This window comes from Martes martes, assembly GCF_963455335.1.
Source record: "Martes martes genome assembly, contig: scaffold_212, whole genome shotgun sequence".
Taxonomy (NCBI): Eukaryota; Metazoa; Chordata; class Mammalia; order Carnivora; family Mustelidae; genus Martes; species Martes martes.
This window is the reverse complement of record NW_027666371.1, coordinates 49,209-69,656: the sequence shown is the minus strand read 5'-3', so window position 1 is coordinate 69,656 and position 20,448 is coordinate 49,209. Positions and strand designations below refer to the sequence as shown.

The 20,448-nt window shown below is 63.2% G+C and overlaps 4 protein-coding genes across 7 annotated transcripts; 3 read left to right on the top strand and 1 right to left on the bottom strand.

Moving 5' to 3' along the window:
- Positions 1-1,947: 1,947 nt before the first annotated feature.
- On the top strand, positions 1,948-3,222 carry SCGB1C1 (secretoglobin family 1C member 1; the record flags this gene model as incomplete). The annotated part of the gene is made up of 3 exons (XM_080831627.1): positions 1,948-2,002; positions 2,534-2,733; positions 3,190-3,222. 3 exons carry the CDS (start codon positions 1,948-1,950, stop codon positions 3,220-3,222), a joined length of 288 nt encoding a protein of 95 aa, XP_080687753.1.
- Positions 3,223-4,878: 1,656 nt separating this feature from the next.
- On the top strand, positions 4,879-7,789 carry CIMAP1A (ciliary microtubule associated protein 1A; the record flags this gene model as incomplete). 2 transcript variants are annotated; one of them, XM_080831625.1, is made up of 6 exons in its annotated part: positions 4,879-4,987; positions 5,232-5,432; positions 5,867-5,968; positions 6,162-6,283; positions 7,069-7,209; positions 7,700-7,789. In XM_080831625.1, the coding sequence occupies 6 exons, from the start codon at positions 4,879-4,881 to the stop codon at positions 7,787-7,789; spliced, it is 765 nt and encodes a 254-aa protein (XP_080687751.1). The 2 variants fall into 2 exon arrangements, with proteins under 2 accessions (XP_080687751.1, XP_080687752.1); XM_080831626.1 differs by lacking the exon at positions 7,069-7,209.
- Positions 7,790-9,223: 1,434 nt separating this feature from the next.
- Positions 9,224-13,811, bottom strand: BET1L (Bet1 golgi vesicular membrane trafficking protein like). The gene is made up of 4 exons (XM_080831624.1): positions 13,126-13,811; positions 12,110-12,201; positions 11,776-11,832; positions 9,224-11,630 (listed from the first exon to the last, which is right to left on the bottom strand). The coding sequence occupies exons 1-4, from the start codon at positions 13,142-13,144 to the stop codon at positions 11,463-11,465; spliced, it is 336 nt and encodes a 111-aa protein (XP_080687750.1). The 5' UTR covers positions 13,145-13,811; the 3' UTR covers positions 9,224-11,462.
- Positions 13,812-14,303: 492 nt separating this feature from the next.
- RIC8A (RIC8 guanine nucleotide exchange factor A) lies at positions 14,304-20,289 on the top strand. Of its 3 annotated transcripts, none has more exons than XM_080831622.1 (11): positions 14,606-14,805; positions 15,039-15,086; positions 15,170-15,457; positions 15,578-15,757; positions 16,195-16,286; positions 16,776-16,926; positions 18,058-18,153; positions 18,233-18,377; positions 18,453-18,597; positions 18,989-19,108; positions 19,480-20,289. In XM_080831622.1, the coding sequence occupies exons 1-11, from the start codon at positions 14,722-14,724 to the stop codon at positions 19,598-19,600; spliced, it is 1,470 nt and encodes a 489-aa protein (XP_080687748.1). In that variant the 5' UTR covers positions 14,606-14,721; the 3' UTR covers positions 19,601-20,289. The 3 variants fall into 3 exon arrangements, with proteins under 3 accessions (XP_080687749.1, XP_080687748.1, XP_080687747.1); XM_080831621.1 differs by having other exon boundaries at positions 15,575-15,757; XM_080831623.1 differs by having other exon boundaries at positions 14,304-14,805; positions 15,170-15,757.
- The last annotated feature ends 159 nt before the right edge of the window (positions 20,290-20,448 follow it).

Here is a 20,448-nt window from a genome sequence, read left to right as displayed (position 1 = left end):
GGGCGTGGTGAGAGTCTGTGGAGCCAAAGGGAGGCCTCCGTCACCAGGGTCCAGGGGACCCTTGTGTTCTGCTGTGTTTGCTTGAAGTGGGGTCATGTTACAGCATGAATAAATGCTGAGGGGTGATGGACTAGAGATGTGCAAGCGAAGTCCCCACCGCTGGTAATCGGAGTCATCAGCGGAGGAGGCCTGCTCTCCATCCTCCTGGGCTGGGAGGTGGCTGGAGCGTGTGTCTCGGGCAGCCCAGGAAGGGCTGGCAGGGCAACCACCAGCAACTTCCGCTCCAGGGGCTGTGGTGTAGAGAAGAACAACAGCCACAACCCAAACACAGCCAAGGGGGCACCCAGTCCACCTCCGGGAGGGACGACGCTCTGGAGACTTGGTAGGAAAACAGAGAAGGAGAGAGCTGGGCAGGCTGGCGTCGGTCAGAGCCGGCCCTGACTGTCGGAATCTCCTGCAGGGATTCAGACCAGCTGAGGTCCAGGCCGTACCCCCAGGAACACTGCTTCTGGGCGACGCTGAAGCCCGGGGCCGGCATCGCTAGACATCCGCCCAGTGAGACAACAGGAGGCCAGAGACCAATACGAGGTGGGGGGGGGGGGCGGTGGAGACGGGCCCAGCAGAGGGAATAGTCAGTGGCATGGTAGGAACTTTGTTCGGGACAGACAGGGGCTACGCTTCTTGTGGGGAGGGCTGAGTAATGCCCAGAGCTGTGGAGTCACTAAGCTGTAACCCTAACCCTAATGTAACATCTTGGGCCGACTGTACTTCAATAATCTAATGAAATTAAATGAAGAAGGTGATGGGTCCCGCAGAGCAAAGGTGGAGGCCATGGCCAGGCCAGAATCCGTGATCCCTGGGGCCCCTGGGAACAGGGGCTCCATGTGGCCTCGAGCACAGGGTCACCGATGCGGCCACATGGCTGTTACGGGTGACCTCAGTACACGTGCTCTGCCCCATACTCCTGAAATCTGTGTGTAAGTAGATTACCATCGCTGGGTCTTACTCGGCAGCAGCCAAGAGGATTCAGAATACACCTTGTCAACAGGACAAGGGCTGTGGTTTGTGACAGACTTAGGCCCAGCTAGAGACGAGTGAGGGACAGGGTGACCGAGGGTGACACACACACCAGAGTAATCAAGCCAGAGCACTTTGGGGAAGGTGGAAACCGTCCCCAGATGCTGAATGAGGAGCCCCTCGAGGGCTAAACCCCTGAGTCCTCTAGGGCACCCGAGGACGCCATCAGCCACCAGGTGGCAGCAGGGGACAGGAGAGGGCCAGAGTCCCAAAGGGAATGGTGGCTCCTGGGCAGGTCTGGCTGGGGACCTAGACATCTCGGGCTGGGCCGCAGCTCCGTTCTAACATCTAACCACCCCACCCCACCCCACCCCCGCCGATCCTCGGCTCCCAGGGCTGGTCTTGCTGCAGGAGGCTGTGTCTCAGCAGGAGGCTCCCTCCCCGCCCCCCCCAGTGGTGGGATACTCCCACCAGGCCCCAGGCTGGTCTGGCTCTCTGAGGCCCACCTCCTCCCGCTGGACCCTACTGTCCACTTGAGCTTCCTGTGGCCCTGGGCCCATCTCCCACCACCCAGATCCACAGGCCCAGGAAGCCCCCGCCCCTGCCCCAGGGGAGACCCTCAGGCATGTTAAGCAGAGGGGGGACCCACAAAAGAAAGACCTGAGCCCAACCCCAGACCCCACCACTCTCAGCCACAAAGCAGGCATGGTCAGAGGCCTCGGCGTCCTGGCCCCTCCTGTCCTTCCCCACTGACTTGACATCCCCCTCCCACGGTGCCCCCACCCTTCCACTGCTGACACCCAGGGAGCGGGGTGAGGACACGCCCCCCTGGCTGCCCAGGTGTCGACGGGCAGCTTGTCCCGCCTCCAGCCCAGGTGAGGCATAAAGCCAGCCGAGGCAGCTGCCAAGGGACCGGGACCGCTGTCTGCCATGAAGGGGAGCAGCACCCTCCTGCTGGCGGCCCTCGTCCTGCTCTGCTCCTGGGGTGAGTCTGTGCTTCTGTCCGCAGGGCCCCTGTTTGGGGGATAGAGGGGGGCCTGGGCAGCTGAAAACCCAGGCACCAAGTCCCTCGCAGGGAGGGCGACAGCCTTGGCAGGGGCCCGACCAGCTTCCATCACAGAACACGGATGTGGGCAACGACCCTGATGCCCCTGCCAAGCCCAGCCCCGTGCAGCCCAGCTCCAACCTCTCCCCCAGCCCTAGAGTCACCAACCTAGCCCAGCCTGACCCCCACACTCCAAGCCCCAGGTCAGCCAACCCCACATGGAGGGGAAGTCCCAGCTGCGTGAGGGGCTGGACTCCTTCCCTAGAGATGCCAGGGAACCCAGAGTGGAGGGAGGAGGCAGAGGAGGGGTCCGTGGGCAGGTAGGGGTGGGGGCTGTCATGGAGGAAGATCTGGGGGAGGTGAGGAGGGATGCGGAATGTCTAGAGGCCGAGGCTGGAGTTCTGGGAAGTGTGGGGTCGTGGGCGGGAAGGCCACCTCCTGTCCTGGTGCCATCCCTCCCTCACCACACAGGGCTGGCCACCGGGGAGGACAGCAGTGAGTTTTTCATGGACTTCCTGCAAACGCTGCTGGTGGGGTCCCCCGAGGAGCTCTACGAGGGGCCCCTGAGCAAGTACAACGTCAATGCAGACGCCAAGGCCGCCCTGACCGAGCTCAAGTCCTGCATAGACAACCTCCAGCCCATGCACAAGGCGGAGCTGGTCAAGCTGCTGGTACCGGGGCTGGGGGGTGGGGGCACCCAGGTCCCTAAATGCCCACAGCCCCAGCAGGACCCACAGCCCCACCCTGCTGGCCCTCCGCCAAATGCCATGGCTCCTGATTATCCCCCAATGCAGCCGAACGCGCCTACAGACACCCTGACCGGCCGCAGTAGGTGGGAGTGGACATCCCAGACCTCACTCCCCACAGAGCCCCTCAGCCTCCCCTACACATACACGCATGCATGGGCACACCTGCACACAAGTGCACACACACACCCACGCAGGTGCACGCACCACTTCCCCAGCTGCTAGGAGGAGTAGGAGAGGACTGGCTGAAATGGGCCAGAGGCTACTGTCCCCTAGGGGCTGGCCTGGGCCTGCCTGCCCAATAGAGACGGCGCTTTCTAGTTACTGCTCACCAAGGACCGGACCCCCAGCCCTGTCGGCCCACACCTGTCTGCCTTCCAGGTGCAAGTGCTGGGCAGTGAAGATGAGGCCTAGCAGAGCCCAGTCATGGCTCCAAGCAGCCACAGGACCAGCTACACAAGCAGCCAAGGCCACGTCGTCCCATTACCACTTCCCCATGTGTGAATTTACCCTAATACTGTTCAATCAATAAAGCGTCCTGCAGCTCCGCTCCGGGCTCCTGTCTCTCCCCACACTCAGGGACACAACTACACGCACACGGAAATTCACACACACAGGGGCGCACCCACAGAGCATGCACGTACAAGTAGCCCCACGCAGAGGGCAGACCCACCAGACACCCGTGCGGACGAAGCAGACAGACAGACAGGCGGGTGGGTGGACACAGGAAGGCCTGCAGAGGCAGTGGTGGGCTGCAGGCGCAGAGCCTCAGAGCGGGGAGGGGCAAAGGGCCCCAGGCAGAGGACGTGGCCGGCGGGGACTGGGAGGCCAGGCTGGGGCTGCACCGGAAGGCTGTCATTCCAAGACCGTGAATATGCACAAACGCACAAAAGCGCAGGTCAGAGGTTGAAAGCGTCTCCCTCAAGTCACCCAAGAAAAGAGTCTACCTGGAAGAAGCACAGACCCGAGCCGCAGCCCCAAGAGGAACTTGGACAAAGTCAAGGAGAAAGTGCATCTGCTCTTGAGGGCAGCCGTGCTCTGAGGGGCGGGCACAGCCAGCAGGGGCACGGGAGGGAGAGCAGCAGCTCCCCACCCCAACGCCCCAGCCAGCACCAACCCTACACTCACCTTGAATCCCAAGATCCCGACTGCTGGAGACTTCCTGTGTCTCAGTTCTCCTCCCCCCCCATCAGTGGTCCTCACCGGGGGCCGGGCTGACTGGGTTCTTCTCTGCCCCTCACAACTTTCACTCTCCCGCCACTCCAGTTCTGGGCCCCGTGACCTCCATGTCCAGTACAGAACCTTGCTGTCCCTTTTCCTGTCCTCCAAACCTCTGCCCCTCCCATCACAAAGGAGGAGTGGAGCAAAGTCCCAACCTGAACCGTGCCTGGTGAGGGTGGGGGTTCCCTGGGCAGAGGCCATTGTCTCCATCACACAGATGGTGATCTAGAACCCACCGTCCCACAGAGCCACATTCTAGAGCTTGGGGCTAGGACCCCTCCCCAATTCTCCAAGCCCCCCAGGGAGAGGAGAAGGAGGAAGAGGCCTTCCTCTCCATGCCCCTTTCTCGGGAACTCCCTGGCACTGAGGCCAGAGTGACAGGACCACCTCTGAGGAGGCCTGGTCCATAGGTTGCTCTGAGAGCAGCTCCTGGACCAAAGAGGTGAGGACCCTTCTGGAGCCACCTGCCCCGCCATGGCACAGTCTCACCCAAGAATTTCCCACCTTTGCCCACCGCTCCTTGCCCAGCAGCGCCCAGAGTCCTCTGAGTAGGAGGAACCTGCCCAGAGCCCCTTAGAACCAGGGAGGGGTGATCTGTGAGGGCTGGAAGAGACAGTCCTTCTGGGCATGTACACAAGGGCCTGGCGCTCCTCCTCTTGGGGGTTGGTGGGGGCACAGAAGGCCCCCTACTCTAAGCAGAAGTTCTCTAAGTCTGGGCCCAGCTCAAGACCTCACTGAGGAGACTGTGGCCTGAAATTCTGCCCATCGGTGGGGACAAAGCAGGGATGGGGTTAGGAGTCGGGTCTTCCCAGCACCTGGTCACCCTCCCCTCCATGGACAGAGCCAGCCATGGCGGAGGAAGTATGGGTGGGCACCTGGAGGCCCCATCGCCCCCGGGGGCCCATCATGGCCCTCTACAGCAGCCCAGGGCCCAAGTACCTGATTCCACCCACCACGGGTAAGTGCCTGGGAGCCTGGAATGGGTCTGGGGAGGATTTGAGGGGATCTGGGAAGTGCCTGGAATGAGGCTGGTGCAGGGCCAGGGAGAGTGTAGGGACGGTCTGGGGGGTCTGAGGGGTGGGTGTGTGGGGTGGGGCTGAGGGCTCATCCCTGGCTCGCAGCCCATGAACCCCTCTGGGGCCAATAGGGTGGGGACAAGGATGGTGTCTGGTTCCAGGCTGCTCAGAGCCCCTGTCCCACAGGATTTGTGAGGCACACGCCCACCAAGCTGCGTGCACCAGCCTACAGTTTCCGGGGGGCCCCCATGCTCCTGGCAGAGAACTGCTCCCCAGGGCCCCGCTACAGTGTGAACCCCAAGATACTGAGGACGGGCAAGGACCTTGGCCCTGCCTACTCCATCCTGGGGCGCTATCGCACCAAGACCACCACGACCCCTGGCCCTGGTAAGGGACTCCGGGGCCCCCGCAGCCCTGCCCAACCCTGCCAACGGCCACTGTGTGTCCTGTTACGGCGAGGCAATAAGGGAACACAGGCGTCCTGGGCCTCCTGTCCCCTCATCTGCCCCACAAGGGACACCAGCAGGCCCGAGGCAGCGTAGGGGACCCTCTAGCCCAATTCTGACCCGAGCTTTTCTTGGCCTGAGTCCCGGCACCAGGACCACGACAGAGCCTGCCCTTTTCCCTCCAAAGCTGCTGCTGTCCCCTTATTCCTGCAGCCCCAGACACCCCCGACCAACCTCGGGCACCATCTGTACGGGGGCCGGGAAGCCCTGCACCTGCAGTGTTGGGGGATTTCCTTGACCCCCTGGGCCGGATCCGCAGCCTGTCTGCATGGTCCTTTCCCTCCCAGCACACCCTCCCCTCCTTTCCCGAGCCAGGTGACTACTTTCCAGAGAAATCTAGCAAGCACGTGTTTGACTCAGCACCCAGCCACTCCATTTCCGCCCGGACCAAGACCTTTCGAGTGGACAGCACCCCAGGTGTGCAGGAGCCCTGGCAGCCAACATCCGGCTGGGCTGGGGACGCTGGCAAGGGCGCCGGAGGGGGGGCGCGGGGACAGGGCAGCCTGATGGCCGCTCTCCTGGAGGCAAAAGGCCCCAGGGAAGGAGCCAGTGCAGAGTCTGGATGCAGGCTTCTGTCCAGCCTGAGACTCAATGCCCGTGCGCCCCGCAGGCCCGGCCGCTTACATGCTGCCTGTGGTGATGGGGCCCCACACTGTCGGCAAGGCCTCCCAGCCCTCCTTCTCCATCAAGGGTCGCAGCAAGCTGGGCAGCTTCAGTGATGACCTGCACAAGGCAAGGGTCCCCCTGCCAGGGCACAGCACTGTTCATCCCCCAGGGGTGGCCCCTCTGGCCCCGTCCCCCAGGTCCCACCAGACAGAAGCCGGTCAGCTCTTCATCCTCTGGGCCCTGCCACATGCCTGGCGCCACCCTGTCGCACCCCCACCCACACACACCCCAGGTTCCAGTCTAGGGGTGAGGAGAGGCAGACAGTGGACAGGGGTAGAGAGGCTGATAGTGCGGAGGAGGGTTGAGCAGGGGAGTGGCCTTTGCTGCAGGGAGAACAAGGAGCAGCCTTTGATAAAGCAGCATGCAGGAAGATGGGAAGAAGAAAAGCTGTGAGATATTTGGGGGAGGAGGGCTCCAGCTGCAGAAATAGCCAGTGCAAAGGCCCTGGGGTGGGCATGTGCCCTGGAGCTTGAGGAGCCTGGGGAGAAGGCCAAGGTGGCATCCCAGCACTGCTGACCTTGCCCACCCATCCCATGGCCATCAAGTACCACAGGACAGAGTCCCAGCTGGAAAGGGGCTTCTCTGGCACACACCAAAGCGACCAGCCTGGGACTGGCACACACAGGGGTATCTTTTCCAGAGCGAGGCTGCCGTGGAAGGGCCACGTCCCACACAGAAGAGGTCATCCCCACAGGATGACTATTCTGTGGAGACGACAGGGACCCCTGACACACAGACACACAGTGGCTCAAGCGAGAAGCCCACGGCCCGATGTTGGCACCACCCCCCCTCCCGCCAGGAGTAGCATGCCTGGGCAGGCTGAGGCTCTCTGAGCGTCTTTCGCCTCCTAGACCCCAGGTCCTGCAGCCTACCGCCAGACGGACGTGCAGGTGACCAAGCCCAAGGCTCCACAGTACACCATGGCAGCCCGAGCGGAGCCCCCAGGGGACAAGACCCTCAAGCCGGGACCAGGAGCCCACAGTCCTGAGAAGGTCCAGGAAGAACACGGCCCAGAGGGGTGGGGGCACAGCCTGGGGAGCAGGGACCACAGGCCAGAATGGTTGGGTTACTGGGGACACAACCCCGGGGTGGGGGGGTTTGCAGGGGTACGGCCTGGGGGGGCACAGGCGAGAGGACTTGAGTAGCTGGGGAGCACGCCCAGAGTGGGTGTGGCGGGGAAGGGCCTGTGGGGGTCCCAGTGGCCATGCAGCCCTAGCACGCTAGGCATCCGGGGCACACCACTGCCCCAGGGTCAGGTTCTGCCTCCCCAGAAACCAGGGGCAGTTAGTGTGCTGAGCACTCACCATGCACCAGCCTCAGTGTTTAAACCCGGAGGCGTGGACTCGCTGCCGGTCACCTTGGCCCAGGCTCAGGAGGGACAGTGAAGCTACTGCCAGCAGCTCAAGCCCCGGGGACGGGGACGGTGGAGCCTGTCGGGCGGCGCAGGAATGCCAACTCTTCTCACAGCCTCTCCTCTCCCAGGTGACAGTGACCAAGCCCTGCGCCCCTGTCGTCACCTTCGGTATCAAACATTCCGACTACATGACACCCCTGGTGGTGGATGTGGAATAGCCCCGGGCCCACCCAAGCGGGCTGCCCAGAGCCTCCGCACAGCACAGCCCCCGCCGGAGACGCCCTGGGTGTGGCCTCTGGGTGTGGGCTCGGGACACTGCCTCCACCAGGTGGGCTTGCGGCCTGCAGGGCAGAGCGCGCTCGTTTGGACAGTCGTGACCAGTTCCTTTTTCTATGCTTTCCCATTTGCTTATCTTGTTTCCTGCTGTGCCCAGATATTTAATAAATCACAGACTGCATTAGTGACGAACTGGTCTTGGCTGTAGAATCAAGCTTTCCCAGAAAAGGGGCTCCTGCCTCAGTGGCTGGGTCCTCTCCTGGCTCCCAGGGACTGGGGTCTGAGCAGAGAGGGGGGCTTGGGACCCTTGGACCCCGTGCCACGCCTGCCCTCCTAGTTCTGCCTCCGGCCTGTACTTCACATCTCGTCCTACACTCCGAGGATGGTCACACCGGCACCTGTCTCCTTCCGAGGGGCCTCCTCCCTGCGTGACAGACCCCCCCCCCCCGCCGTGAGCTCTGTGCCCCACCCCTGAATCTGGACTAGAATCCGTGCCCACCCTCAAGGAAGCAGTACTGCATGACCTGAGGCTAGGCTGTAGGACCCACAAAGGAGACAGCCCCTCTGTGGAGCAGAGGCAGCCCCTTCCCTTTGCTCCCTCCAGCACCAGCCACCGCGGCGGGGGCGCGTGCTCAGCGCTCGGTGAGGCCGCGGCATCCGGGCGGCCAGCACGCCACCCTCAGCCCGCAGGCACCTGAGCAAGCCTTCAGAGGACAACAGCCCCAGGCTCCGTCTGCCAGCCGAGGCCTTAATGTTCTAGGCGGAGGGCCATCCCCACCATGCCCGCCTTGAATGCCAACCACCCTAACCGTGAGACAGGAATTACTGTAGTTGCGACTAAGGTTTCGGGTGATCTGTGAAGAGCAACGGCAACACAGGAAGCACGAGGATGTGGGCTGGGAAGGGGGAATCTGCGTGAGGCCAAAGCCAGGCGTCTCCAGAGGCTACCCGGAGCGCAAGGCCAGGCCTTGGGCAGTGGAGTGCGGACTTCACCGCAGCCCTGGGGAAAGGTCACTGTGAAAACCGCAGGGCGGACACCCCCCACCTGCCGTCCCTGTGAGCCCGCCAGCCGTAGCGGAACGAAGCACAGTATGGCTGCTGCCCCTCACCCCTCACTCTGCTGCCCCTCACCACATGAGGCTGTGTTCTGAGCTCCTCACATTTATTCATTTAACCCTTGGGGGTGAGTTACACAAACTCGGCAGAGAAAGTGACAAGCCTGGGACCACCCGCCTGAGGTGGGGGTGGGAGGGACACGGTAGAACCAGAGAGGGCAGGATGTGGGGTCCAGACCACCAGCGTCCATGGCCAGTCTGTGGACCAGGGTCAGCTCCAGATGAAACGCTCAAGCACCCAAGAAAATGAGGACACCCAAAGACTGTTTACTTCATCACGAAGCTGTTTATTCCAGGTTTCTATGGTTAAAAGTCTTGTCCTTGAATTGTGGGACAGAGCCTGGCAGTGTGTGTCCTCGCTTGGCACAGGCTGGGCCCCGAGGTCCTCTTTCTTTCAGCGGCGGCAGGGACCACCGTGAGCAGACGGCACAGCAGTAACGTGAGCGCCGCAGACGGGGCAGGAGGGCGGAAGGCCGCACAGGACGCGGCGGAGCTGCCACGCCCCCACCGTGGAATCCATCCCGATACCACCAGAATGAGAAACGGAAAGGTAAACCAGAAGGAACTAAAACCCAGACCCCCAAATAGCGGGAAGGGCCACAAAGAGCTGTGGAAGCGGGGGTGGGGAGGCAGATGGGGCTTTAGGAGAGGACACAGCAGCCTGAGGTCTCGGGGGACAGCAGAAAGCCCCCGTCAAGACTACCCAAAACACAAAATCTAGCCCGCATCGAACCCATAGCGTGGTGCAGCTCCCACAGCTGAGCCACGTCATCAGGAAGAGAGCTCAGCGGCACAGGCCTGGGCAGGGACGCAGCGTGTGGGTGCAAATAGAGACACTACAAAGGCCTAGTACGCTTGGTGGCCGACCAGTGGCCATGCCCCCGTGGCAAGCCTTAACATGAGATCGCTAACTCAAAGCCACAGTGCGTGGGGACTGGGGAGGGAGGCAGGACCACGGGGGCCTGAGAAGGAATGTCAAGGTGTCAGGGAAAACAGCAAAGCCCCCCAGACAAGGAGGCAGGTAAGCTGACCTCCCCGCATGAGAACGAGCACCCGGAGGGGCCGGGGCAAGTCAGAACAGAGCACTCGGGAGGAGGAAAGTAGGCTCCCCTCCTCTGGGAGGCTGAGTGGCCCAGCAGGTACAATGGAGAAGGGTGCTACGGTGACCATGTGAGGAGAGGCCAGGCCTGTGGGGCGGACAAGGGACAGGAATAGCAGAAGGGAGAGCAGGGAGCCGGGGCAGTGAAAGTGAGGTGACTGGAGCCGAGGTGCAGTCACTGTGTGGCAGTCACACAGGGGACTGCACAGCGGGCAGTGTGGGGCAGCGCCAACAGTCCTCTGGGAGTCAGGGGAGTGACCGGGCAGGCAGGACACGGCAACAAGGACAGAGAAGAACGCACAGCTGACCGATCGCTTCTCACGTGTGCTTATGCACAATGAGGGCGCCGACACCGCACCACGGGGTAGGAAGCCTGTGGCCCAGCTGGGCCTGTGTTTCTGTGTTTCTGTCTGTGTGAACATGGGGCCGGCCAAGCGGGCAGGGAGGGCCCAGGGAGAGGCACGCACGGAGGGCAGTCTGCAGAGGCTGGTGGAGGGACTCAGTTCCCTCAGTAAGGGTTGCTCACTGTCGAAGGGCCTCACGTGGTGGAGGGGAAGCTGCCCGCTGACCCTCAAAGTGACCCGCACATCCTACGGAGAAAACCCTTGTAGGGAAGCCTCCTGTCTTGACCCACAGAACGCCTCCCCCCAACACACACCCTGCCTGACTCCGAGATGCCAGAGGGAACTGCTTCTAGACGTCTGGTCTCCCGGAAATCACGGTCTGGTGTTGGCCAGACCGTGAACCCTGAGAAAACGGGACTTTCTGCCCACCGACACAAGACTGTGAGATCCAGAAGGATCAGAGCCCGGTGCCTCCAGTCGAGGTTGCAGACCACTTCCTCATCCACAACACCCTGCCCCGCCCTGAGGCTGACCGGCCCTTGCCCAGCAGCCCAGCTGAGCTGCCACGTCTAGCCCCCAACAGTAGTGGCCATCTCTGAGCTGAGGCGATGGTGCTCCAACTTCACCACCAAACCCCCCTTCCTGTGTCGGCACCTCAGGCACCAGACGTGGCCTTACCCAGAGATGTGGATGGGGCAGGGCCCCAAGATGTCAAAGCCCCAAGGGATAAGGGAAGGGCTGCTGGCCACAGGTAGCCGTGTCCCGGATTCCCACAGGCTCTGCTCACGCCTGACTGCCCTCTCACACCCACAGCAGCACAGGTGGGTGGGCGTTGGTTTCCGCAAGAGAGAGAGACCCTTACGGGCATGGGGCCAGCCAGCATGAGCTCACTCGGTCAGAGGCAGCCGGGAACTCCGGCCACCCAGGAAGAAAATCCCCAAGCCACGACCATCGTTTCAAAGGAGTGTTCTGTAGGTGGGTCCTCTGGAGCCCAGGACACCAGGCAGGGGAAGGCCCCGGTTGCCCCAGGCACCCACAGAAGTCAGCTCCTCGTGGCTCAAGTCCTTGCCCTTGACAGGAGATAGGAGAGGATGAAGAAGGCCACGATGAGGCCCACGGCCATACCACACAGAAGCTTCCGGTTGTCCCGCCCAGACCTTGCCATTGTGGAAAAGCGCTTCACGCTCCCCGTGAGCAGGCCTGTCATGCTTGTGAAATCCGAGTCCTGAGGGAGGAATCCCAGCAAGGTCACACAGGGGCAGCACCTCCACGACTGCCACGCAGGGGCCACGAGCAACACCAGGGGCCGGCACAGCAGGCAGCACGGGGCAGAGCTGACCCCGATGCCCGTGCACACTGCAGACCCTTACCATGCTGTCCAGGTACCGGTTCTGGTCTTCTGCGTCCCTATCGATGTCCAGGGCCAGCTGGTCAGGACACAGAGGGGACAAGGTCAGGCCAGAGAAGGCACACTGCATGGCACCTGACCCCCCAGGAGACCAGCAGACCCTGCCAACAACTCTGCCAGGCACAGTGCCACCAGCAGAGATCAGGAGATCCAGGTGCCCCCTGGACCTCACAGATGAGTGCTGCCGTGGAGAAGACAGGAAGATGGGAGCTGCCTGAAACCCTTCCCAGCCGCGACCCTCCCTCTGGTCCCCACTCCGGAGTGCCAGGTGGACATGAGGCAGCACCACCACTGACCGATTTGAGCCTGGTGACCTTGGACGCCAAGCTGTCGGCCATCCGCTTATTCTCCCGGTCTAGAATCTCCTCCACCGCGGCGGGGCTCTGGGCTGTGGGAAGGGAGAGTCAGCGGGGGCACGTATACCTGTGAGCCCAGCCCTGGACCGTGCCCCTCAGCCCTTTGTGCCCCAGGGCGCTCACTGCAGCGCTATCCAACAAGCTGGAAGTCTCAGGGGACGGGGCTCCCGGCTGTCACGCAGGTCCAACCCTCAGCCGGGGTCAGGCGCAGGGGCCTCACCAGACAGGCTCGTGTGAGCGCCTGCCCTGTGAGCAGGCCGCCGGTGAACACAGCCAAGCCACGACGGGCAGGTGCCCCAAAGGCTTCAGTCCTACCGGCACTTTCGGAGACTGTGACAGAACCTGTCCGCTCCCTCCACAGGCGTCACCAGGATACAGGGGACCCGTCCTCCGAAAAACAACTAACTCTGGCTCTCGGGGGACGCCGCAGAAGGGGCCCTGCAGGGACGACCTGTGCGCTGGGTCCGGAGCAGCCGACCAGCGACCGAGGAGGAACAACGGGGAGGAGAGCTCCGCGACACCCAAGAACGGGCTGAGGTCCACTGAGGTCTGCGCTCCTCTGCACCCCACACCCTACGTGGCACCCGGAGCACGGTCCGTGCTGAGCCCTGACACGGGACTAGTGCGAGGCCTGGGAATTCCGAATTCCTGTCCCCTCAGGTGGTCAGAACCGCCTCCCCCGCGGCCCGGACGGCTCGGCGGGCCGGACCCGGCCGCGGCACAGCCCCACGAGTCACCGGGGGCGCACCGCGCAGAAAGGGACGCCGACGCCCTCCGAACCGCTCCGCGCTCGCCCAACCGCGCAGTCCCAGCGGCCCGGCGACACGGGCGCCGGCGGCCCGCTCCCCGGGTGAGAACAGGGGCTCTCCGGCCGCCAAGCCCCCTCTCCCAGCGCCAGCTTCCGGGGCCCGTGGACGGGCGGCCGCGCCGCCATCCGACTGGCTCCCCGCGCTCACCACGAGCCCAGTCCGCCATCGCGCCCGACCACGGCCCCCGCGGACGTGGCGCAGTCCCGGGAAGGACCCTCCGACCCCGCCGCTTCCGCTCGGGCCGCCGACTTCCTGCCGGAGTCCGGCCCACGTCCGGTCGGGGGGGAGGGCGGGCCGTGGGTGCTTTCCCTGCCAATGACGGCGCGGGGGCGTGGACAGACACCTCTACCGGCCAATCGCGCGGAAGACGAAGTCCGGTCCTACCCGCGAGCCCTCCCGGACCCCTGCGCCGCGAGGGAGGCTGGATAGGGGTCGCCGCGGGCGCTCGCCCCCGCCCAGGCTGCGGTGCGCATCGAGGCCGCGGCCGCTGCTTGTGGCACGAGGTGGAGACCAGTGCCGGCCACGGCGAGCGCCGCCGAAGATGCAGGGGTGACGCGTTCTGCAGGAAAACGAAGCCAGACGGGGGTGGGCGTGCGGGGACGGGAAGAGCCAGGGCTTCCTGCCGCCGCACTCGGCACCGGGAGTGGGGCTGGCGCGGCGCCGACGGCCACAGGGGCTTGTTGCACGGTGCATGCCGACGCGCCGTGCCGTGGAGCGCTCCCGACAGCGTGCGGACGCCGGAGCGTCCATCTCGCTGCCTTTCGGAAGAGGACACAGGCCGGGCCACCCTGCGCCTGGGCTGCACACCCGGGACGCTGCGGCGCACGGTCAGGCTTTGCCTTCAACCTGACCCCTCCGCACTCTCCGCCTTCGTGGAGCTTGCAGGGACGTGTTCTCTCGCCCACCGCGGCCATCCCCATCTCGGAACCGGCCGCTCCTTTTGCTCTGAATGACCTTCCCCCAGATCCCTTCCTTTCGCGCGTCTCCGCAGAGATGGCGCGGACTCGACCCGGACCCCTCTGCGGCCCACCGCGAGTCCCAGATGTCCGTGTTCCCTCGTCTTCCCTTTCGGGACACGAGCCCTGCGAACGCAGCGAGCTGGCCCTCAGCAGGCCCTCAAGCCCCCGCTGAACACGCCGAGGGGTCCGGGGCTGCAGAGTCCTTCCCGCCTCGGCGCTGCGCATCAAGAGGGCCGCGGGAGGGCGGCGCGGCGGGCTAGGGTCCTGGCCTGCGGGCAGCTCCGGCCCAAGAAGCAGGGATCCCTAGGAGGGTCGGGGGCGACTGGGCCCCCAGGTCTAACAGTCACCCAGTAAGACCTTTGAAAACCCCGCCGACCCGCCGGCCGAACCAAGCTCCAGTCAGCTGACCCAGCTCGCCACCTTAAGGAGCCCGCGGCCCTCGCCCCGCCCCGCGGCGCCTCACGGCGCGCACAGTCCCCGCCTCCGCCGCGCGGCGCACCCAGTCCCGGCGTCCCCCGCGCGCAGCCCTGGACCTGCCCTGCCCTGCGGCGCGGCACGCCCGGTCCCGGCGTCCTCCGCGCGCAGCCCTCGCCCCGCCCAGCGGCGCGGCGCGGCGCACCCAGTCCCGGCGTCCCCCGCGCGCAGCCCTGGCCCCGCCCCGCGGGGCGGTGCGCACGCTCCCGGCTTCCCCCGCGCGCCGGGGCAGGGCGGGGCGGCTGGACTCCGCCGGCCGCCGGTGAGCGAAGTCTCTCCCGCCTGCCCGGCGCGGGAGCGCGCGGGCGCCATGGAGCCCCGGGTGGTTGCGGATGCTGTGGAGGCGGGGGAGGAGGACGTGGTTATGGAGGCTCTGCGCACGTACAACCGGGAGGTGAGCGAGGGCCGCGAACGGGGTCCTTGCCGGGGAGGGGCGGGGCGGGGCCCGCGTCGTGGCCGGCCCTGAGCGTGTGTGCGCGGCGAGGGGCGGGCGGCGGGGCGCGCGCCGCGCCGTGAGGAGTTACGGGGAGAGGCTGGGTGCACGCCCCGAGGGCCGGTGTGCGCTGTCGGCCCGGGGGGCCTGTGCCCTCACGCCGCCACCCGCTGAGCGCCCGCGTCTCCCCGCAGAACTCCCAGAGCTTCACGTTTGAGGACGCCCAGCAGGAGGACCGGAAGGTGGGTGCGGACCGGGGGGAAGGGGCAGGCGCGGGTGGCCCGGGGAAGGGGCCTGCTGCAGCCGCGCTTCTCCCTGCCCGCAGAGGCTGGCGGAGCTGCTGGGCTCGGTCCTGGAGCGGGGCCTGCCGCCCTCCCGCCGTGTCACCTGGCTGCAGAGCATCCGCATCCTGTCCCGGGACCGCAGCTGCCTGGACCCCTTCACCAGCCGCCAGAGCCTGCAGGCCCTCGCCGGCTATGCTGGCATCGCCTTGGAGGAGTCGGTCCCCGAGCCTCTGGACATGGACGTTGTACTCGAGTCCCTCAAGTGCCTGTGCAACCTCGTGCTCAGCAGCCCCGCGGCACAGGTGCTGGCGGCAGAGGCCCGCCTGGTGGTGAGGCTGGCAGAGCGCGTGGGGCTGGGCCACCAGACCAGCTTCCCGCACGACGTCCAGTTCTTTGACTTGCGCCTCCTGTTCTTGCTCACGGCACTTCGCACGGACGTGCGGCAGCAGCTGTTTCAGGACCTGCAGGGGGTGCGCCTGCTGACTGACGCGCTGGAGCTGACCCTGGGACTGATCCCCGAGGAGAGCCCGCCGGAGCTCCTTCCTCCCCAGGAGACCGAGCGGGCCATGGAGATCCTCAAAGTGCTGTTCAACATCACCTTTGATTCCATCAAGAGAGAGGTGGACGAGGTGAGGACGGACCTGAACCCACAGGGCTTCACCGTGTGGGTGCTTCCTGGCTCTGTTTGCCTGGAGGGCACCTGCCGGTTTCCGGGTATCTGATGGGGAGAGGACGGGTGGAGTTCTCAGCCTGTCTGGAGGAGGCGAGGAGATGCACATTTTGGGCAGAGGGCCCGAAGAACGTTTCTAAGAGAGATGGAGTACGTGTGGCTGTGTGGCTCCTGCAGCCTGGCAGGAGGGCGTTTGGGACACAGAGAGGCCGTGAGCGTGGGGCTGGAGTGCACTGTGTCTTTGTCCTTAGAGGACTTACACTGGACTGAGGAAATGTCGTCAGGGTGTGTAGAAGAGGACAAGGGGTGAGGTGTGCAGGAGAGGAGAGTCGTGGTCTGTGCACATGACCCCGGAGTGGGGCTTCCTCTCACGGGAACCCCTTTCTCTTCGGTCAGGAAGATGCTGCCCGTTATCGGCACTTGGGGACCATCCTGCGGCACTGTGTGATGGTCGCTGCTGCTGGAGACCGCACGGAGGAGTTCCACGGGTGAGGGGGGGCCTGTTAGATGGAAGGGAGGTGTGCTCATGTCTGCCAAGCGGTTCCCAGCCCTGGCTGGGACCGACGTCAGCATGTGGCCAGGACAAGGGGTACGGATCTGAGGATGGCAATGTCTCTCTGGAAGCGGAGTAGTAGTGACTAATGGTGCTGTGCTCACCTCCTGCGTGCTTCCTCCTCTCCGTCTTCGTGACCTGTGCCTAGGCAGGTTCTAGTTTTCCAGAGATGGTCTGCGGTGCTTCAGCCCAGACGGAGCCTGGCAGGGAGGGCATCTGCAGACAGTGCCCCCTTCCTTAGGAGCTCACCCCACCGAGTGGAAACACTTCCGTGGTCAGTCCTGCCCTCAGTTCTGGCCTCTGGTTCCGGTCGCCAAGCCTCCAGTCACTAGTTCCTCCCATGTGTGGCCTCTGCGGGGGCATCAAGGGTTGTACCTATGCTGGGGATCGGACTCAGCAAGCTCTCCTCCCCATCTGTCCTCAGGCACGCGGTGAACCTCCTGGGGAACTTGCCCCTTAAGTGTCTGGATGTTCTCCTTACCCTGGAGCCACGCGAAGGCTCCCTGGAGTTCCTCGGAGCTAACATGGATGTGATTCGTGTTCTCCTCAGCTTCCTGGAGAAGCGTCTGCACCAGGTGGGCAGAGGGACCTGATGTGGGGGGTCCTCAGTGGCTCTGACCTTCCCAGGCAGCCATGGTCGCTGCTTTAACAGTCCACATTGCAAAGTGGAGATCAGCCTGGCGGGGTGATTCGGGTGATTTCTGCGGCTGCTCTGTGGTCCAGCTTGGCAGACTCTGAGAAACGTGGGCGCGCGTGTGCGTGGACACACACTCTCTCTTTGTCTCTCACATGTGCGCAGACACACACATGCGTTCTTGGCGGGGTTTTTTTTTTTTTTTTCTTTTGGTTATCGTAATGAGTTTTCTAAGTCAAACAAAGAACTTACTTTTTACAGCTTTTTGTGGATGTCTTTTGAGTCCTTGCTTGTGGCTTAAGAGTCTTGTTGTTGCTATATTCAGCAGCTCTTGGGAACGAGTGTCAGTTGTGTCTTGGCATCCCTGAGGGGACCTAGAGGCATCTTGAGCCAGCGGCTCCTGCACCCAGGACATTGGCTGGCCAGACCTCTAACCAGCTCCTCTGGGAGCTTGCAGACATCACGCAGGCTGCAGGTCGCACTGCAGTGAGACTGGGTGGACCCCTTGGGAATCCATGTTGCTCACGCGTGCTGTGAGCTCAGTCACGTGCATCGAATGTGATGTCTGTGACTGTCCCTACCACTTCTGCGGCTAGGCTCGGGATCCAGGGAGGTAAGTGGGGGGAGGCCAGGAGCTCTTTGCTGTCTGAGTCTGTGAAGCCCACAGAGGAGGGATTTTTGTTGTGTTTTGGCCACTATTTTTTGAGGACAGGTCGTGTGTCCTTGGTGTGCTAAAGGCCACGAACAACTTTGGTGTAAGGTAAGGAGAGTAGCGTAGCTGAGTGACTTGTTCAAGTCGCAGAGCACACATGAGCACTTCTCAGTTAAGTTCCCGTCGTGGCCCTTTTGAAGCTCACACAGATCCGCACTGCCCATTCCCGGCCCCTCAGCTGACTGACCGTGGCAAGGCCTCTTCCTGAATGTCTCCTGCCAGGACTAGGCCTTTGGGGCGGGGGCGGGGTGTGTGTGTGTGTGTGTGTGTGTGTGTGTGTGTGTGTGTATCAGTCACCACCCCACCCCCGACCTCAAGTCAGGTAGGGGCACAGCCCCAGTGACAGAGGTTCTTTTGCAGACGCACAGGCTAAAGGAGAGCGTGGCCCCCGTGCTGAGCGTGCTGACGGAGTGTGCCCGCGTGCACCGGCCCGCCAGGAAGTTCCTGAAAGCACAGGTATGGGCAGGGCCGGGGGGTGGAGCTGGGCCCCCCGATCACAGACCCCAGCCTCTGCAGGCCCAGGCTGCCTCCCCAGGTGCTGCCCCCGCTGCGGGACGTGAGGACCCGGCCCGAGGTTGGTGAGTTGTTGCGGAACAAGCTCGTTCGCCTCATGACACACCTGGACACCGATGTGAAGAGAGTGGCCGCCGAGTTCCTGTTTGTCCTGTGCTCAGAGAGTGGTGAGTGCTGGGATCCAGCCCCCCGCCTGTCCCTCCCAGCCACCTTCACACACTGACCTCTCCCCTGCCCCTCAGTGCCCCGGTTCATCAAGTACACGGGCTACGGGAATGCCGCCGGCCTCCTGGCTGCCAGGGGCCTCATGGCGGGGGGCCGGCCTGAGGGCCAGTACTCGGAGGACGAGGACACGGATACGGATGAGTACAAGGAAGCCAAGGCCAGGTGTGTGCCCCTACACCCTTGGCTCCCTCACTCAGCCTGGTCCCTGTTCCCACAGCCAGATGGAGCCAGGGGCGGGTGGGACCGGAAAACAGGTGGGCAGGACGTTGCGAGTTAGGCACTGATTCCATAAGTGATACACCCTGACGTCAGGACGTTTTGTTGAGAACATGGACTGAAGGTGGCTGGGCAGTTGGGGGACCAGGAGATCCGGGTGGTAGGAGCTGGTCCACTGCTGCTCCTGGAGGGAGGCTTCCTGCCGCCCCCAGGAGAATGAGTTTCTTGCCAGTCCAGGCCCAAGCAGAACGTGTGGGACTCCACCCACCCCATGCAGCGGCCTCCTGTCCTAGAGAGTCACTAATGCGTTCCCTGCACCCCCTCCCCTGGGAAGCAGCATAAACCCAGTGACCGGGAGGGTGGAGGAAAAGCCGCCCAACCCCATGGAGGGCATGACGGAGGAGCAGAAGGAGCATGAGGCCATGAAGCTGGTGAACATGTTTGACAAGCTCTCCAGGTACGTGGTGAGGCAAGGAGGGGCCCACGGCTGGGAGAAGGGAGAATAGGACTCCAGGCCTGTGTCCAGTCTTGTGAGCCCCAAGAGGTGGGGTCAGAGGTGGGCTTAGGCAAGGCTGCATTCCTGATGTTTCAAACAAAGGAAATGCCCCAGGAAAGCCTTAGACTTGAGATTGGTGGTGTTTGTTTCATAGGGGATGAAAATTGAGATCTGGAGAAATTAAGACTAAGGTCCCAAAGCCACTGGGTCCTAGTTGGGATTCCCCAGTAAATGGCAACAGCCCGGTGGAGCACTAGGAAGTAGTCAGGGTGAGCACGACTTCCCCGCCCTCTGCCAGGCCCCTTCCCCACCTCACCGTGCTGTTCTCACAGGCACAGAGTCATCCAGCCCATGGGGATGAGTCCCCGGGGTCAGCTGACCTCCCTGCAGGATGCCATTTGCGAGACCCTGGAGGGGCAGCTCTCTTCGGAACCCGACTCTGACCCTGACTGAGGACAGCAGTCTTCTGTTCTCCCTTCAGAACTGGTGCTGCCTCCGGAGATGTCTTGGGACCGCGACCCGGGGAAGCCACGTCCCTCTCTCCAGCTTGGAGAACCCTTGCTCTTTACTTCCCAAGTTCTGTTAATGATTTGTCTCTGGTCCAATTTCTTATCTTTAGGACTATGAGGGCCTTGTCCCCCTGTAACTCTGGGAACTCAGCCTTGATTCCCACAGATGCAGTAGTCTTGCGTGTGCCGAGAGGATGTGTGCAGAGGCTGCTGCCTGGGGACAGGCTGAGCGTGGGCACACACAAGCATGTCCAGGTCTGGCAGGCTTTCCCAGAGCTTCCAAGCCAAGCAAGCGCTGCGGTTCACAGGAAAAGAACTGGCTAGAGCTGTACTAATGTCAGAAACGTATTTACAAGGTACGCTCTGCTCTTCCCGTCCCCACTGAGCTCAGGACTGGTAGCCTCTTACGCATCCGTGGTCCTCGCTCAGCTGTCTGCTGTAGTGTCCACAGCGCCCAAGCTCTCACTGGTTGTGACGGTGGACTCCTGACCTTCCCACTGGTGTAGACCATAAATATATGAAGGGAAGTGTACCTCCTAAGTACCTCCTAAGCCCTAAGTTTGGATTTCTGTCACCTGCCACAAAATGTCACATGTCACAGAAAACATCATCTTGGAATAAAGAGTTTCAAGCAAGAGCGTGTGTATTGGGTTTTCAGAATTTGGCCCTTTTCCTAGACCGTTAGTCCTGTTCTCTGGTCTCGAGGAGTCCCCAGATCCCCTCTGAGTTTGTCTGTTACATGTGCCACGGGTGGGGAAACCATGCCTAGAAGGAGGGACCACACACAAGGTA

Excerpts from the sequence above, each read along its gene's own strand:
- BET1L (XM_080831624.1), bottom strand. Across the intron at positions 11,833-12,109 it reads AGGTCACCAGGCTCAAATCG|CTGGCCCTGGACATCGATAG; the intron begins GTCAGTGGTGGT and ends TGTCCTGACCAG. Across the intron at positions 11,631-11,775 it reads ACCGGTACCTGGACAGCATG|GACTCGGATTTCACAAGCAT; the intron begins GTAAGGGTCTGC and ends TTCCTCCCTCAG.
- RIC8A (XM_080831623.1), top strand. The coding sequence starts at position 14,722 with ATGGAGCCCCGGGTGGTTGCGGATGCTGTGGAGGCGGGGGAGGAGGAC. Across the intron at positions 14,806-15,038 it reads TGCGCACGTACAACCGGGAG|AACTCCCAGAGCTTCACGTT; the intron begins GTGAGCGAGGGC and ends GTCTCCCCGCAG. Across the intron at positions 18,378-18,452 it reads TGTCCTGTGCTCAGAGAGTG|TGCCCCGGTTCATCAAGTAC; the intron begins GTGAGTGCTGGG and ends CCTGCCCCTCAG.